Below are 19,971 nucleotides of genomic sequence, written 5' to 3' on the forward strand. Positions count from 1 at the left end.
AAATAGAGCCAGCCAAGTGACCCATGAACGCGATAGCTTGTAAGCATTCGTGTCACAGATTAGATATCTTTTGCATACCTTAGCTTTATTTAGATACCTCTTCACGCAGAGGGAGCTCTACACCAAGAGGGCTAATATTTCTGCCTTTACCACGGCCGTTTGTAATGTAGATAATTGCAAGGTAGATATGGTGTAATTGATGCCCATACCCGCCTCCTTCCATATCATGCTAAGTCACCCACAAAGGCACAATGAGCGGTGATTTTTCCGCCAATTGTCAATTTTCATCGCAGCCTTAGATTGCTTACAATTCGGGAGCCCTTTGGCAAAGTGCCTAAATGTGTCATGTTCTACGAGTGACTCTCTTACGCATGTATCATTCTGCTTGACTCCTTCATGACTGTTTCACTCAGGCTTGCACATATAGAGGACGTCCCTGCGAGATCTCTGCAGTTTTCTTTCTTTTCGCAGGCTTTGTTTAGCATGCAGACACACTCATTACGTGAGAAGTAGGTAGAAGCTGCTGAATTACATGTGTTCGAGAGCACTCTAGCACTACTAATTTTAAGTTTTTCCCTAAGTTAATAGTTGGGAATTTGATTAATCATTTTTTACTAATTGTACAGTTAAGCAGAAGACAAGTGTGACCTCCTCATTACATTTGCCAACAACATGCAGTTACTTCCGTCCAACTTTTGTGAGCATATGCTTACGCTTTGGCTAAAGTTAGCAGGGTACCCTGTGCGGTGTTCTCGCAAACGTATAGGGATATGTGATGCTGCCGGTACACTTTTGCACATGAAAGTAAAAAAAGAAAAACTGACACATAAAGCATTTTGACGAGTGAGCACCATTGCAGCGTAAGGGAAGTCGGCGTGCGAGTTCGTGAACAAGCACATGATATCCCTCCCGTTCACCCTCGTGCGGCGCTCACGTTGCAGTTTCCCACTGATGTCATCTGGTGTGCTGTACAAGGGTGGCCTCCGATCCTAGACGAGGCACGATATTACCGTGTTGCGCGAACGCCGTTGTCACGTAGCAGAGCGACGCCGAGGACTATGCCTTTAAGCTCACGACCGAACACCCTCCCGCACCGCGCACACCGGTGCGTCAGACGAAAGAAGCGATGCGGCCGTTCGTCCGCTGTCTTCCCGGACGTCTTGCGCTTCCAGAGGCGCCTGTGATGAGAGGAAGCTCCGAAGGCCGGGCTCCCCGTAGCCGAGGGTGCACACCGCCTTGCAACTCAAGAGTCGGGCTTCGGCAAGAAGAAAAAAAAACAAAAGAGAGAGAAACAACTGCGCTTCATGAAGCAAGCTTTCTCGCCGCCGCTCACACCGGAGGGTACCAGCCGGTCCGAAAGGGAGCCCACGGCACCGTTCCGATCCTGCGGCCATTTTTAGACCAGTGCCGCTTTCTTCTCGACTCCCTCGCCTTACCCCCCGCGCCGCCGCCTCTCCAGCAGCCAATGTGGCGGGCGGCTATCCGTTTTGCGCGTTCGGGGCAGCGTGTGCAAAAAGTCAGCTGACGGGGCCCGCCCGTGGCTCGAGGCCCGCTCCTGGCTCGCCGCCGCAGCGTCCGCCAGTCGTCGACCCTGCCTGAGAACCGCGAGCGAACTCCTCTCAACCCTCCCCTTGTGCACCCGCTACCTCCTCGGCCAGAACGAAGGCTGCCACCTGCCGTGAAGCACGGAGAGCTGCTCACGTGACGAACCAGTGCCGCAGCCGAAGGTACACGTCGAACTGCCCCCTGACTCCGCAGCAACCCCCAGTGGAGTCGCCCTGCAAACATTTCACTCTCGTTTCGCCGCAACGCCTCCCGCCTCGTCTCACCTGTAGTGCTTCAGTATTCTGGCGCAGCGAAGTCCACGCATGCGGCACTTGTCTCTAGACTGCCGGTATGCCAGCAGACGGCTCATCACCCCACTGCGCACGAAGGTGTTCCCCCGCAGAGCAGACCAAGATCTTTCCCTAACCCCCTAGTGTGACTTCGCTACGGTCGTGTCGTTTTTTGGTTTCCTTGTCTCCCAGTGCCCGTTGTCCTGCAAATACGTCACTAGCCAAATTTTTCCGTAGGGTGGACACCGAGTCGAGAAATTGTTGTCGATAAGGAATGTGATTTTTTTTAAGAGCGTCACTTCGTTGGCAATCCCTTTATTCGCTTTGAATAGCAATCTTCAGCTAATGTTGTCAGATCACGAAGTACAACAGAAAACCCAGTATTTGCATAGATAAGCCCCTTGGCTATTGCGTCATCCTGAAACGAGCTTCCCACTGCACAGCACTGCAACGTCACTCTTGGGTTTCATTGAGGCAGTGAAAAGCACGGAGATCATCACCTCTAACTCCACATGGCCTCCTGTCACATCGAGGACGTTGTAGGAGCTATCTGACCGTACCCGTTCAAGAAATCTGCGTTATTCTGGGTTGATCAAGTTGCTAGGAAAGAAAGTGATTCCACAGAGTGTGTGGTCGTCAACCTGGCAAGTGCGTTCGTCGTCGGGCCTCGTGGCTACTCCGTGTGTGGCTACTCCGTGGGAGCGGCGCCGCCAGTGCCCAGCCCTGCCCGTGCGACCGTCGGAGGCGCCCTGGCGCTCCAGGCATGCCCAGTGCCTCAGCCCGGGCCAACAGCAGGATTTGCCCACCACGTCCCAGCCGCAGGACAGAATGAAACTGTGAGTAATAGCGTCGTTTATTTTTTCCTCTATATATACTTGATGCTTGTGATGAATATTGGGGGGAAGTACCCATCGTGACATTCAATTCAACGCTCGTTGGAATGTTTAACGCAAACGAGATGACATTAGGGCTCGAACAAATTAGGTCCGTGCTTGAGAAGTGTTCTAGCAGTAAGCCTGTCCGTGGCATAGAGCCCTGAGTTTCGCACTTGGCGTGGTCACTTTAATCAGGGTTCTCTTGCTTACCTGACTTCCTGAATTCATCTAATCGAGTTTGCAGTGGAGCTTGGACAAATTTACGCACCAACCATGCTTAATAAGCTGCTGCAATGGATGGTATATAACTAGCACGCATTTTTAGGCATGAATGATGCCAGTATCTTCTTTTATTTTTTCTAAATGCGCACGCGCAATGTCCTCGCCTTGATTATAAACTGTTCGTATTTTGAAGAACATTTCGCTGCGGAACCACAGGGCGTATCTTCGTTGTGTGAATCGACCAAGTGTTCAAGCTGCTCGGATGCGATTCATTGACAACATACTGTTACGTAGCAACATACTGCCGTGATAAAAAAAAGCAGCAGGTACTTAGGGCACGATGTTTCCTACTAAAATTACCAGAGGGAACCATGGCGCTGCGATTCCCCAACTTCCATGGAAATGTTATTACCTGAGTTTGCTCGATACTCGTAGTAGAGGCTTCAAGCGCTTTATGGTCTTATATACTGCGCTTTGCCTGCACTTATTAGCTTACGTATCACAGCAATTCTATTCTTACAAATGCAGACGACCACAGAACATTCTGCACATGCATAATTACTGAGAATCGTGGCGTTTATAGCACAATACTCCACTTCGAAAACAGTTTTCAATGTCACGAAGCCGTTTAGCGTCAGAAGCACGAAGCTTAGGCAAATTCCTGTGCTACCGATCATATGACTGGACGTCCACGTTTGTAGCCACGTAGACACTAGTAGAGGGTTCCCTCGAAAGTTTTCTAGGAGTCTCTACTAGGTGGACGCCATAAATTGCGGCTTGTCGAAATCGTTGTGTGTTTGTTTCATGGTTATATCGGCTTTGTCTGAGAACGAGACACAACTACATGTGGCGTTTCATTTGAACGCTCGAATAGCACACATACTTCTCAAGTCCTTAGTGCTGTGTCTTAGGGCTTTCATGCCAATGTCGGAATCCTATCTTTCGTACATTGCTATCTGTTGCAAATGGCTTTACCAAAGTGCCCTTCAACTTTATTCAATATAATACCAAGGGCGCTTTCGTTATTCTTGCCAATAATAATCAAATCAACTTCACACTCACTCGCGACCGTAAAGCTCACGAAGGTAAATGAAGCTTAAAAGCCATGCCGAAAGTGCGAGATATTCTGTCTTGAGTCACGGGATTATTCTAAAATGATGAGATGGATAGAAATGCATACACCAACGGAAAAAAGCTGGGAAACAAGCCAGTCACGTTGTCCCATTCGTTGCAGTTTGATGGCTCTATTTGCGCCATATCGCCTTGTTTTGCTGTGCTTGACAGTGTCATGGTGTAATGAAGCAATGTAGCCCTTTACGAGAGTTTTACATATTGCCGGCATACTTAAGGTAGATGGTTCTTTGACAACGAGCACTACAATCCACGGGAAACATCACCATCATCATCATTGATCTACCCCTTATCTGCGTCGAAAAGTAATAAAGTATCGCAACATTATTTTAATAAATTATTAGACGATGTAATAAATGATTTGAAATTTTTCTCATATATATTCATATAAATTTCCACGTAAATTATCTATAGCCAAATGACTGTGTTGTGTACCTCTTTTCTCTTTGAGAAATTGTCAAATTTAGTAACAGGTCTACTGAACATGCTGTTCTGTACTTCTCACTTACATGTGGACACAATTACTGTTCTAAATGTGTACATTTAACGGGCTTGTTATACCTGCACCTATTCAGATATACATATATGTACATACTTCTTTGTTCATTGTATAAATACGACAGCCTTCAATCTCCTATGTTTGCCTGCTATGGTCTCGAAATAAGACTGACACTAAATAAATAAATATATATATATATATATATATATATATATATATATATATATATATATATATATATATATTAGATATGACAAGTGCTCGAGTTATTGTCGTCATCATAATTACCCTCAGCGGCCACTTCAGAAAAGCTGCAAAGCTATATGTTCCTTCAAACCTCACCGCCCAATATGTGACGCAAAAGCCTCTTTCGAGGTACTATATGAAGGGGGAGGGTAGTGAACCATCTAGGCAAAAGTCCATCGAAAATTCATGAAGAGTGCAAAAAATCACGGAAGTCCTCTAGTGCATCTAGTTACCATAAAGCGCAGTGAGAACGCAGTGATTGTGGAATAAAGTTTGAAATAGCAATACGGTAAGTTCTTCAATTTAATAGGAACACTCTCGTTCCATATAGCCTCTGGTAGCGCATTTCAATGTCCAACAGCAGTACGCAAAAATTATTTGTTGAAGGCATTGGTGCAAACGTTGAATGTTTTGGCTCGTAAAGAAGCGGATGGACGTGCGTTTGGACAGAAGTTAACGTGCGCTCCTGAAGTGCGGGAAGTTGTTTAATTTGTGCGAAAGAGAAACTTGGTGCAATCTTTCAACGAAGTGTTAGAGTAGGAGTATTAAGCGACGATTTAACATTTGTATGGTTGCAAGTCGGTCATAGTTCGATGTCACAAGACCTACTGCGTGATATTGGACTGCTTCCATTGAGTTAATAAGTTGAGTCTGGTGAGGATTGCAACTAGCGGAGGCATGTTCATGTTTGGTCCACATGGAAGTTTCATAGGCGAGCTGGCGTACTGAAGCAGGAGACAGAGAAATTGATCTTGTGCGAAGGAAAAGTCACTTTCAGCAGTCGTTCACGAGCTTCTAAATGCGTACTGACCATTTGAGTTGATTAGAGATGGTGACGGCGAGGTAACGGTAAGAGTCAACTTGCGTGAGAGCTGTAGAATTAAGACGGTACTGGTCGTGAATAATTTGATGCTTGCGGGAAGCACCCATGCAGTTGCGTTTAAAGATGTTAGGGGTATTTAACCAAAGGGAACACAAATTTTCTATTTTGTTTAAGTCTTCCTCAACTATTAGTTAGTCAGTGTGTGCGGATATACGCCAATGCAAGACGCAATCGTCGGAGAATGGTCGCATCTGCGAAGAGACGCTATAAGAAAGATAATCAATGAAGAATAAAATGAAAAAAAAACTTTCAAGCACAAAGCCTTCAGGTACACCTGATAAAACAGAACTCGTGATAAAACTACATCCTCGCTGGTGGTAATCAATGATAGTGTGTGGCGGGTGATTAGTGGGAATACGTTCATTTCGGGCAAATGGGAGGACATGAAAGGCTGAAGGTTTCCCTATCAGACAACGAAGGCCAACACAATCGAAGTTAGCATAATTTATGTCAGCTTACAAACAAGAGTCAATGAACTGATCAATTGCCAACAACATCGAACTATTTGAGTCAAGAAGAATTATGTCGTTTAAACTTTTTGAGCTTACCTTTAACGGCAAAATGGCTAATAATCAGGCACAGTTCCTTTCTCCATTCTGTACAACACCTACGCGACTTCACCAAACACTCTGAACTGTTGCTTTTCCTGTACTAATATTGTTACGGCGAGAGCTACAGGAAATGGGCCTACATTGCGCACAAGCAGACTAAAAGTGGGGCAGCAACAACAAAGATGGTGGACCTCACTTCGTATTTTCCTTTCTGCTCTATACGTCTTCTGTATTTGCGAGGCAACGTGCTGAAAGCATTATTTTCAAGTTTTCCTTTCCTTCCGCCGTTCCGTATGACGCTGGAGTAGCCTGCGTGAATAGGTGATCATGTTTCTTGTATTCTTTCCTTAGATGCTATAATGTTTATTTTCAAATACAAATATTTTGGTTGCATTTCCGGTCCTGCTTGAACCAGATTATTCTGCAATATGTAATAAATAAAACAAATAAAAAGAGGTCAGTGCTAAATTCGGTATTGTTTCGCGTGAAACGCGCCGTCTAAATTCATGCTTATTGATAAAGAAAAACGAGTGGTCGTCTAGACGAGATACAGTGTGTGTATACAGTACGTGCCTAATAAGTTTACAAGGCGTGCAGATCAGGGAGCAATAACAAGGCAACAGTGTGTATTCGCAGAAAGTGAAAGTGGTGCTACACTTTATGTACTAAGCGAAAGGAATAATGCTGGGTTAGGAGCGACCATTTCTAGATAAACAAATATATGGTACGTTACGACAATTACAATCAATTTCCCGACACGCTAATCATTCGAAGAAATTCGCCATTAAGGGTGTGTTTCATTGGTACATGAATTGTGGCAAATTGTTGCACTCGCGAACAACACGGGGTACAAAGGAACATTGAAACACATCGTTATTACAGCAGAACTACATGGATGTGTGCATGAAGAGCTTTGCGGAATGTCGAAAACGAAACGTATGCTGAGGCATTTCTTTTCAGTCCACTGTGTATTGCTTGGTGTAGGAATTTGAGGGGAGTTCGTTTTGCTCGACGCGCCAATATCGCAAATGCTGACAGCGTTAGGAGTGGACCAGGTGAATCATTGCTCCTATATATTGTGATGCGAAACCAAACTGCTTTTTCTTCTGGATATTGTCCAGTTTAGGTATGGTAATTTAAGCGTAATGTAGCCATGCGACATTAGCATATTCATGTACGCGTCTAACAAATTTAGTGCAAGCTAAGTGTTAGTGGGTGTCAGCCATAGACGCCCTTTAAGAAAGAACAGTTTTCGTTTTGCGCAGAACGTGATGCTGTTGAAATGTGGTGCACAGTTAAGGTCTACTGCTAAACCAAGGTATTTGTAGTGTTTAACTGTAGTTATGGGGATGCCAATGAGGGTGTAGGAAGAATATGAAGTACACATTCTTGCCGTTAGTCTCTAGAAAACTGCCTTATTTGTGTTAAGGGTCATCCGCCCTTATGCCATCATTCAGTTATTTTTGCTAGTGTTTTATTGATCAAAACGTGGTCCTCGTAATTACTCATTTCCAGGTATATTATGCAGACATCTGCTAAAAGTTTAATTTTGCACTCACAGTCATTTGCACTCATTTATTATTTTGCACTCATTTATAAAAATAAAAAAATAACAGTGTCCAATTACTTAGCCCTGCGGGACGTCTGATGTAACGGGCTCAGGACCTGACAGCATTTTTTGATGAGAAATTGTGGCTGGTGCAACAGAAAAATTCTTAGCCATGTGGTGATAAATCCATCTCCAATCATAGCCGTAATTTTTGCAATTAGTTTAGTACGACATGCACAATCAAATGCTTTAGTGAAACCAAATAAAATAAGGTTGGTTTGATCGCGGTTTTCAATAATTCAAGAAACGTCGTGCACTGCTTCTGTTACCTGAGTGATTGCCGATAGACCTCTTCTAGAGCAATGTTAGAAAATTACTAAGAATATTTTTTTTTAGAAATGCAGTTGAATGTTTCAAACGGATCTGTTACAGAATCTTACATGATGAGCTGGTAAATGAAATGCGCTTCTGTTTAGACGGTGTCTTTGTATACCCTGACACATGAATCGGTACATCTTCAATAATTTCCCAATCTCCCCGTAAGTATTGCATCAAAACTGCCTTGGAATAAATAAGTCCGAGATATTTAGTGTTCAATTAGGCGTATCTCTTCAAGAATTCATTCCGGGTGTCGGCATCATTTGCTTTCTTCACGAGGAGCGCAAGTAACCGATTAGATATTCCTATGTCGTTCATTTTTATTGGGTCAGTACAGAAAAAATGAATTCTACAGTAGAAAGGGAAGTATGGCGTTATGTTTAGCAATGACCGAGTAAAAACGTTTGTCAAATTTATTAACGAGCGCTTATTTTTCTCACGTGGGCGATGTTGTGTAGCTGCTAGGCGTGCGCGAAAAAAGCTACAAAACTGATTAGGGTTGTCTTTCATGAAGTCACGTAATGTTTAATTGAAATGCTTATGCTTCGCATGCTTCATTTTTATCTTGAGTTCAGATTTTATCTTTTATCTGATAGTTGACATGAAACCGCGATGCCGTTGAAGTTCGCAGGGGAATTTCGAAGCGTACGATCGATTTTGCGCTCTTCGAAGATTACAGCCATCACGTTAGTACGTATAGAAACTAACTCAAACAAATTTTTTAAAGTTAGAAAATTGAAATGTCTTAAAAAATTGATATCCATAAACGAGAATGAAGCTGTGTCTAGCGGCAACAGCTGCTTTCTGAACAGCGCAAAACTACCGGAATGCACGACTGCTTTGACAGAAAACAAACAAGTGTCAACATGAAAGCCACAAGGACAGGCGCACGCATATTGAGATAAAACAGCAACGAGGGCCTTTTTCACACTTTCAACATGATACTTTGTTTTTTTTTAGTTGCTATCACGGCTTTTGCTGCAACACCAAAGCAATGCTAACATACGCACTCTGCAATGCCCATTTTCGATGCAATTTCATCATAAAAGAAGCTTGCCTAAAACGAGAGAGCAGATTATGAGATTAGGTCCGGACGCTAGTTTATCGCAGTCAAGCTTGCGTGCACGCTTTTAGGGCCCCATTAGCCTCGTGTTACTAAATTCAAAGAACGTATAAGAAATCAGCGATGAATAATAAATTGCTATTGCGTTATAAAATTATCGCAATACGATATGTAGCCATTCAGAAGTGCCCGGTCGTAACGCGACCAGCTTGTTTCATGTTGATGTTCGAATGGGGAAAAGAAATTCCCGCAGGCGGTGACGTCGCGTCCAGCCAAAGAGCGCACGCTCAATAGAAACCAACAAAATAATTTAACAGAACAACTGCTCAACGCGCTTTGTTTCACAAACAAACGGTGTTTCAACTTCTGACAACACTTAACAATAAGGAGTAAAGTAACGCCAGAAAAGAAAAGGAAGAAGACATCGTAAGTAGGCTGTATTTAGTGGCATACACTGTGCTCATTCCTCCTTTTAGTCAAGGGTTTTAGCCAATCCCGTTTGGTCAGGATGGTGCATGACGAAAGTTAGATGGCACCGACAAAAAAAATAGATGGAATGGACCTTTGGCTCCCCCACGGGAGCCGAAAGATCATTTGACTTTTCTTTTTTTGGTCGGTGCCTACTAATATTCGTCATCCCTTGTTATTCTGTCCTTATCGATTCATATAACATCAGGTTTGTTATTCTTACTTTCCTCAATGAAGATCTCACGTACCAGGTCACATCTTGATTTGGATGTTAGAAGGATAAGTACGCCGCGCCTCCACCAATTATGTTACGCGTAGCTGAACCGCAAAGCAAAGAGATTTACAGGGCATACTTCCAATGACAGTCCAAGCGCGACTATGGTGGCACTTGACTAGTGATCGACACCACTTTGTCTCTCTTCTCATCTTCACTGGAGCCATGCTGAGGCTGCATTCATCTACTGCTGTGACCTTTCAGTATGCAATCATGTATGACTACAAGTTTAATAATTGACAGCCATTTGGTGACACGAATTTTCGCTCACACAAGCTGGATGTAAGTACTAGGTGTGTAATCCTCCTACGCACAACGTTCTAATGTGGTCTACGTTTTTATTTATGGCTGCCTAAAGTTGTTAGCAGGTTTGAGATCAATATTCTTATTGCAGATGAATGCAACAGAGACACTGCTTCATAACCCATTTTAAAGAAGACAACCATGTTGACGTACCCACTGTAAGAGCGTGAGGACGCACCATATTCCAATAAGAAATGGAAGCGCGTCCAATATCACCGTAGTAGCAAAACACGTGCTGTCAAGTCTGAAAAACGTTGCTAGTAACAACGGCAAATCTTGAAAATGTCAGAATTTAAGTGTGTTTGCTATTTTTAGCACCCTAAGAAAGCATGAAAAGAGCTATCATTGCCTGCGGAGATATCATTTTAATTCATCAAACCGATACCTAATTATGCCAATGAACGCGAAGACAAGGATGTCTTGGATAGTTCCAAGCAATTGTACTATCTCTTATGGAGAAAGCCTCAAATTCGTAATGTAGTTTCACTGCAGCTGAACAAGGCTCAACCCCGAAATAATTCCGCCATTTAAAGACGGTGATTCATTGCCACTTGTCGTTCACCATGGGCACGTCGGTGCTGCCACGCACCGGCACGGCGACCTTTCGTGTCGTGTGTTCTGCGAAAGCAGTGGACTCTCTATCCGGTGTCAATAAATATATCGTAATGCTTAGTTAATTATTTATAACTTCGAAGGAGCTTGAAACACACTATTTTCCATCTTGAAATAAAACAACGCGCAAAAACGAGGGCAGTTGGAACATGAGACACACAGCACATAGCACTTGTGGTGTGTCCGTGCTCGTTTCTTACGCACTGTTTTACGTAAAGATGAAGCAACTCATCCGAGTCACCGTCTTATCACTCTGTTTCCAATTTTGTGAGATCCGATTTCCGTCCTTCGATGATAACGATTAACGCCGCAAAATGCATCTTTTCATGACTACAACATGCGAATGCGCCATTGCCCTGCCCTGAAAAGTATACATGCATTAACCGATCGCATTTGCACACGTCCGTGACGTCTCGACGAAAGCATATTTCTCTCAACATGTATACAGCGTCATGCCCTAGAAAGCTACATAACGCCTCCGAAAGACATCGAGAACCGCCGAGACAATTATTAGTTTCGTTTAGACTGGCCAGCGGTGCCGTGGTGCATTTTCCCACACGTCCTTCGGTTTCGCTTGCCAAAGTTGTTCTTCAACGACGTCAACATTGTGTTCTTACACCGCATTGGAACCATTCATGCCCAGCCGCCTGAGTGTGTCAGCCGCGGTTGATTCGCTGTATTACCATGGAGTTGCAACACCTCTTGTTCCCTTAACGTAGCCACTGGTATACTACACACAGGGGTCTTCATCAGGCGTGCTGTAGTTATTGCTGCGTTACCAGAGAGAGGCTTCGTTTCATTGTGGGTATTTTGGAGCTCCCGTGCACCGACACGGTAGTTGAGGCGACATTGGCTCTCATGTGTTCTGCAAAAGATTAAAATTTGTGCTTCTATTGGGGACTATGAACCTAACGAACGACTGATAATCCTGGCAGCACTTACTAAGCATTTGTCATTAATTAATTAAATGAGACTATGGGATTTTAGGTGCCGAAATCACGATATGATTAGGAGGCACGCCGTAATGGAGCACTCCAGAAATTTGGAGAACCTGGGGTCATTCAACGTGCACCTAAATCTAAGTACACGGGTGTTTGGCCATTTCTCCCCATGGAAATGCGGGCGCCGTGGTTGGGATTCCATCCCACGATCTCGTGCTTAGCAGCCAAACATCATAGTCACTAAGCAACCACAGCGGTGTTTTGTCATTAATGGTGCCGAAAAGCCAGAGTGTAAAAACCACGCTGCCACCTACGGGCAGCCGCTTCCCCATCAACAATGCTTTTGTAAAAACCATTAGGTTCGGAGTATGGGTCGTAGTTTGCTTTCCTTCGTTACGTATTATAGTTACATATATAGCTATGTGAGGTACATTTTGACTTCATCACGTAATATAGTAACACAGCCGCGTGAGATACATTTCAATAATAATTCTGGGCCCCTCAATAGAACTATCTTTTGTTCTGCAGAGGCAAGAGAGCACATAGAGTGGAATATTGTGGGAGAACCTAGCAATGTATTTTCACTGACAGCATTTACAGCCTTTGCAGTACTAAGAAACCAAGAACGAGCGTCATTACTTATTTTTTATTCATTTTTAACCAGAGAAGTCTCTACTTAGGTACATTGCGCAACGGGTCAGCTAACACAGATTAAGATGCTTCGACAGTGAACGGTACTGCTGAGTGCAAGCCAAGGTGGAATCATAATGTGTGATCCTTTGTTTTTGGTAACTGTCCCTGTCACCAAATAGTGCATTTTCTTGCATCAATTTGCCAGCCTAATAACGGTTTTTGCATATTAAAAGTTAGTCAGCTAATTTTCTATATATTTTACTGAGTAATAAAGCAAATACAAAAATATAGCCTAATAGTGTTTTTCGCACTGTTGCGCGGCTTTACCGGCACCCTGCATTGCTCCCAAGTCAGCGCGAATAAACCCTGCAAACTCATGGAACACGTCATCTACTCCAATGTCATGAGCTTTCTCGATTGTCACAACTTTTTTCATTCTGCGCAACATGGTTTTCGAAAAGGCTTCTCATGCGAAACACAGCTGGCCATTTTTATTCATGATTTGCAGGCTAATCTTGACTCTAACGTACAGACCGACGCTATTTTTCTAGACAATGCAAAAGCGTTTGACAAGGTTCCTCACAAACGCCTACTACTTAAACTTTCATATTTGAACCTTCTCTCTAATATCTTTAAATGGATAGAAGAATTCTTGACTAACCGCTAACAGTACGTTACCGTTAACAATCACAACTCCGGTCCTATCCCAGTAACATCAGGTGTCCCGCAAGGGTCTGTCCTCGGTCCGCTTCTGTTTCTAATTTATATTAACGATTTACCAACGCATGTCTCTAGTAATATTCGCATGTTCGCCGATGATTGTGTAATTTATCGCAAGGTTAATAACGCTTCTGACCAAACATCTCTTCAAGACGACCTTAACCGCATTCAGGAATGGTGTGCCAATTGGTTAATGGAACTTAACCCTCAAAAATGCAATATCTTGTCCTTCACGCGTCGGCGTAACCCGCTTCATTTCCCATACGTCATAGCTAACGTCCCTGTAAAACCGGTTCTAGCCTACAAGTACTTAGGCATTACCTTGTGTGGCGACTTGTCCTGGAGTACACACGTTATGAACATCATTTCATCCGCTAATAAAACACTTGGATTTTTAAGACGTCATCTCCGCCAAGCCCCTAAACATGTGAAATTATTAGCGTACATATCCCTTGTCAGACCAAAATTAGAATATGCCTCACCCATTTGGAACCCGCACCATGCTTACCTTATAAATGCACTCGAATCAGTCCAAAACAGAGCAGCCAGATTCATCCATTCATCATATTCTTACGACATCAGTGTGTCAGCTTTGAAAGCTGAATCCGACTTATTGCCCTTATCACTTCGTCGCCGCATTGCCAGCCTTTGCTTGTTTCATGAATTTTTCCATAGTTCACTAGGTCGCGCACCCTACATCGTCCCTACAGCCCGCATATCTCATCGCACTCGTCATCCGCTTCAAGTTTCCCGACCTCGTGCCCGAACTACCACTTTTGCCGCATCATTTTTCTCCCGTACTGCAGCAGACTGGAACGACCTACCCAACGATATCGCAGCCATCACGTGCTCATCCGACTTTGCCAATAATGTTACCAGTCTTGTTTCGTTCTGTTAACACTCGCTCACCAATATATATGTACCCACCCCTTATGTAATACCCCTCGTGGGTCTTTAAGGTAATAAAATGAAATGAAAATGGAATGAAACGAACTGAATGAAGCTCCAATAATGGCATCAGTGCGCTGAAGTGAAGTACATCAGCAGCCCCTTCAGCAAAATTCTTTACGGAAGCCTGGCAAACAAAAGCAATAAGTTGCGTTGAAGCACTTGGTGAGCAGGTTCTGTTTATTCAGAAGAACCTGCTCAGTAGGGGGCCTTCATTGCACATCTAGCTCTCAGCGCCGTTGCTTCTTTCTCTCCTTTCCCAACTTGCAGGCGATGAAGTGAAAGCATACGAGAGACAAATTTCCGTAAAGCAGGTAACTCACAGTGTGTAGTGATGAAATAACCCGTGTCTTAAGAAGTGTAGCACTATTAAGCCTGAGGACCCTAGCAGACTTACACCGTGGCGGGAGGAATGTGTAGGTTTGTCTGTGTTCACACTTATTGGGTGGGATGCCGTATGCAGCCTTCAGCTACCCGGCACTAAATTATACGAGCACTATTTCGATAGTCGCTTTGCTAGAAATCAACTTATGACATGTCGACTACTGAAGAAGCTATGTTGTGAGAAGGATGAGTAGCAGGAAAACATCAGCACATTAGTATACGTTCGTACTCGACACAACAGAGGGCTAACAAATTAAGATAGGTTAACACAAGGCGTGTGAACACACCTTATTCGTTTCTTTCTTGTCTGTGTTAGCGCTATTTCCATCAAGTGTAAGTGAGGCGGAAGAAATTTAGCATGCATTGGATGAGGTTAATCAGGCGATATTATCGAGAGATATTCGGTAAGTAAGTAAGCCATCTAACGCATAGATAATGTTGTTAATGTGGCAAATAGGTGCTGCAGTACACTGCATCAGAAATTGTCTCGGCGTCAAAGGGAAAAGTTTGAATATTCCGAGTGAACAGCAACGGCAGTTTTTCAGCGAGCGTTACCTCATTGGCATCTGCGGGGTAAACCTGCTTTTACTGCACCAAGTCGCAGGACTAAGCCCCACACTCCGCCCTCGTGCACTCGCGATGTCAGAAATATTCGTCACGTGCCGCTTCCGTACACTGAAGGGCAACTGCTCGAGTTTTCGAAAGGTTTCGGAGTAACATCAGTCCGCCGACAAGCAAGATACCGCCGCCTAGAGGATGGTGCAGTGGAATCGCGCTCTTTGCACAGTGTGATCCTTCCCTTCAGACATGATAAGCCAATGTCTCAGAGAATCCGCTTGGGCTTCACCAGCCACCCGGTAGAAGAATACCTTGGTCCTGTCTTGAGGTGTTATAACTGTCAGAGGTTAGGACAACCGGCAAGAAACTATCGTGGGACACGTCGAGGTAAAATTTGCTCTGAGAACCATGAGCATACTGAATGAAAATCTCTGAGACAGCCTAAATGTGCAGATTGTGCGGGTAATCATACGGCTTCTTTCTTAGGATGTCCTCAGAACAAGGCCGAATCCATGCTACGGAAACATGAAGCAAACACAAGGAGTCACTTCCGAATCTGGATGCAGTGAGTGCAGTGAATAATCGGCAGTTTACATCAACTGAACAAAGATAAAAAGAACCATCGTTGGTATTAAGGCAGCAAGCTGCGCAAGGGCCTCAGAGACACCGGAGTCATTATTCTGCTACGGCTACTGAAGGCCATGCATCACAACAATATCAGCGACCTAACCTAGCACAACCTCAGCGAGCTTCCCAAAACACCCACCAGCGATCGCCCCGGGCAGCGACTGGAACCTCAACATTCAAGGATAACTCGGTGTTGGACTGATGATTCTACCCATGCTGTTTGCTGCAGTTCAAACAATTGTCCCAGCTCTACCTCAGGCGAATAAGCTTCCACAGGTAAACGCACTGTAGTCTATGGAGCCATTAATGAGCCATCTATCTACATCAGTGCTACCGGATGGCGATCATGAATAGTGGTACGAAAATATCGCGATATTTCAGTGGAACGCTAATAGCCTTCGATCAAAATCTACAGATTTTCGCAAGTTAGTTACACAATACAGCTTCCCTGTACTGTGCATACAAGATGCAGGAGTACGTGATGATTTCCGCTTTGCTAATTACATATATAATCATTTCATCCAGCCGGAAACAGTAGAACAATGCTCTGCGTTCGAAAAGATTTTCCGTCTCACGTCATCCAATCAAGTACTTCAGATTTTCCTTAATATGTAGCCTGTAAAGTATATCTCTAAAAACTATGTTTAACAGACGTATGCATATACCTGCGAGCATCGAGACGTATTACGATTGATAAATTGGTGAATTTTTTTTCGCATCACAGAATCAAACATGATCATATGTGGGGACTTCAACGCACACATGGTAACATGGAGAAGTAATAACTCTGATGCCTGTTGGAATATCGTTCAATGAGCCGCAAAAAGATGCAATCTTTCACTATTGAATGATGGATCTGTCACATTTATGCGGGGATATCGCTACGCCAGTTCAATAGACGTGACACTGTGCTCTAATGATCTTGTTACCGATGCAGGGTGGAGAACAAATGCAGAAACACGCGGAAGCGATCACTTTCCAATTCCTATATCGCATCTGCGTTTAAAAACTACCGTGAAACGAAGATACGTAGATATAACACACTGGCAGTTCCTTCGTCAACAATTATGCAGTCGATTGGATTGTGACGCTGACGTAGAAAAACCCACATCAGCGATACATGACACAATGAATATGTGTATAAAACAAGTGCCCATTCATGACGAGTGCACATCAGTTGATGGAGAATATGAACATTTGAGGGCTGTAAGAACAAGAGCAGATAGTGCTTATCGCCGGAGTGGAAATATGGAACCATATAGAAGTTCACAACAAATCCACTCAGTGATTAGGAGATGACTGCGAAAATTCGGGAAAAAATTGGCGTGAATTTTGCAATACGCTGTCTCCCCTGAACGCAGTTCCACGATTATGGATGAATATTCGTGCATTAGGAGACCCTGTTGTTCAAACACAACCATATCGTGGTCTCGCAATAGCCAATGGTACTTCAGAATTAGTAATTGCTGAGGAATTCTGCAAAATTATTACTAGAACAAGCGTATCTATTAATAGTGCTGAGTTTGAATGTTCGGCTCAAATCGCGAAACAAAAAGTTCTTGCGTGTTTTCAGTCACCGGATGTACAATTAGACTAGAAATTCTCTGTGATGGAGCTAAAACGTGGGCTACTGTCTTGTAAGACGAAGACTGCTACAGGCCCAGATTTCGTTACATAACGCATGTTGAAAAACATGGGACCTAAAGGTCGATTGGCACTTTCAGAATTACTCAATGACTTGTGGAAAAAGGGGCGTGTCCCTCACTCATGGAAAACGGCCCCTGTGATACCTATATGGAAGCCTGGTAAAATGCCTTTTTCTTTCTAATATTTTTGCCCTGTGAGTCTGACGAGCTGTTTATGCAAGGTCAATGAGAAAATGATTGACAATAGGTTGCAATGGTGGTGTGAGAAAACAGATGCACTTCCTCATCACATGACAAGATTTCGAAGGCGGCGATGCTCCACGATGCACTTGAAAAATTATAGACCCATCAGCTTATTGTCCGTTGCCTACAAAGTGTTTACTAAGGTAATCGCACATAGAATCAGGAACACCTTAGACTTCTGTCAACAAAAGGACCAGGCAGGATTCCGTAAAGGCTACTCACCAATAGACCATATTCACACTATCAATCGGGCGATAGAGAAATGTGCGGAAGATACCTAACCCTTATGTATACCTTTCTTTGATTACGAGAAAGCGTTTGATTCAATCGCAACCTCAGCAGTCATGGCGGCATTACGGAACCAGGGTATAGACGAGCCGTACGTAAAAATACTGAAAGATATCTATAGCGGCTCCACAGCCACCGTAGTCCTCCATAAAGAAACCAACAAAATCCCCAAAAAGAAAGGCGTTAGGCAGGGAGATACGATCTCTCCAATGCTATTCACAGCGTGCTTACAGGAGGTAATCTGAGACCTAGATTGGGAAGAATAGGGATAAAAGATAATGGAGAATACCTTAGTAACTTGCGATTGGCTGATGATATTACCTTGCTTAGTAACTCAGGGGACCAATTGCGATCCACGCTCACTGGCCTGGAGAGTCAAAGCAGAAGAGTGCGTCAAAAAATTATTCTGCAGAAAACTAAAGTAATGTTTAACAGTCTCGGAAGAGAACAGCAGTTAACGATATATAGCGAGTCACTGGAAGTGGTAAGGGAATACATCTAATTAGGAAAGGTAGTGACCGCGGATAGGGATCATGAGACTGAAATAATCAGAAGAAGAAGAATGGGCTAGGGTGCGTTTGGCAGGCATGCTCAGATCATGAGCAGCAGGTTGTCATTATCCCTCAAGAGAAAAGTGTGCAACAGCTGTCTTACCAATACTCACGTACGGGGCAGAAACATGGAGGCTTACGACAAGGGTTCTACTTAAATTGAGGACGACGCAACGAGGTATGGAAAGAAGAATGATAGGTGTAACGTTAAGGGATAAAAAGAGCAGATTGGGTGAGCGAACAAACGCGAGTTAATGTCATCTTAGTTCAAATCAAGAAAAAGAAATGGGCATGGGCAGGACATGTAATGAGGAGGGACGATAACCGATGGTCATTAAGGGTTAGGCTCAGGATTCCAAGGGAAGGGAAGCGTTGCAGGTGGCAGAAAGTTAGGTGGGCGGATGAGATTAAGAAATTTGCAGGGACAATATGGCCACAATTAGTACATGACCGGGGTAGTTGGAGAAGTATGGGAGAGGCCTTTGCTCTGCAGAGGGTGTAACCAGGATGATGATGATGATGCTGATGATGATGAGGATGATGCACCACGGATAGAATTTTGGATATCGTTACGTCTGTTGAGCACGAACATTCTAGGGGAAAGGTCACAATAGCGGTTTTTTCGAAATTAAATGAGCCTTCGACACAGCCAGCCATGCTCATATTCCATGTAGCCTGCTAGAACTAGGCGTTTCTGGAAGGACGCTACGGTGGATATACAATTTCTTGAATATTTAATCAAGGAAGTGATGGAAATAGTTCGTCTCATGTTATTAATAAAGGAGTCCCACAAAGCAGTGTTTTAAGTCCGTTTCTCTTAAATTGTGTGATTGCGGATTTACCGCGGAGATTTCCACTTGCACGGCACTATTCTATATATGCGGATGAAGCTTGCATTTTGGCCTCTGGTTCAAGTACCAGCCTTGTTCAATCAATTTTGCAGGAAGGCCTAAACATTGTGGACAAATTCCTAAAGGAAATAGGAATGGAACTGCCTAATGTAAGACGGCTGGGTTGCCTTTCTCCAGAAGACAACTAAAGGATTTTCAGCTGTGCCTTGAGGGACAACCTTTAGATATAGTGAAAGAACACACATTTCTGGGGGTTATACTAGACAGGCAATTTTATTGGAATTTGAACAATAACAATACTAATTAATACTCGAACAATAAACTGGTTAATAAATGTTCTTCGCCACATAGCAGGCACGACTAGAAAGGGTTGGTTTTATCCTTACTAAAAGTACCCAATGCAATTATAAAGCAAAAGATAGCATATTCCTCACCTATTCTGCACGGAATCTGCTGTTCATCTGAAGTTGCTCGAGCAAGAGGTTGCTTGAGGTTGCTCGAGGAATGTTTAGGCAGTTCCTTAGTAATTGCACAGGAACGTCATCCTCCATTTCCTGCTATGAGGATCGCTGAAGCCTGTCGACAATACTTTCGTGTTTCAGTGCAGCGCAAAAGGCACCCCCTAGCATGTGCACTAATTGAGATAAACAAGGCGAGCATCAATTCGGTGATTCATGGGCACAAAATCTACT

At 43.7% G+C, this 19,971-nt stretch overlaps 1 protein-coding gene across 2 annotated transcripts in view; it reads left to right on the forward strand.

Moving 5' to 3' along the window:
* Positions 1–1,489: 1,489 nt before the first annotated feature.
* The window catches only part of Asator (tau-tubulin kinase asator), a 476,910-nt gene continuing 458,428 nt past the window's right edge, over positions 1,490–19,971 (forward strand). For both annotated transcript variants that reach the window (XM_065425394.2, XM_065425393.2), the window contains exon 1: positions 1,490–2,671. Coding sequence is in view for 1 of the 2 variants with exons in the window: in XM_065425393.2 (XP_065281465.1) it covers positions 2,664–2,671 (8 nt within the window). In the remaining variant the exon portion in view is untranslated. The remainder of the gene's footprint in view (positions 2,672–19,971) is intronic.

This window comes from Dermacentor albipictus, chromosome 7 (genome assembly GCF_038994185.2).
Source record: "Dermacentor albipictus isolate Rhodes 1998 colony chromosome 7, USDA_Dalb.pri_finalv2, whole genome shotgun sequence".
Classification (NCBI taxonomy): Eukaryota; Metazoa; Arthropoda; class Arachnida; order Ixodida; family Ixodidae; genus Dermacentor; species Dermacentor albipictus.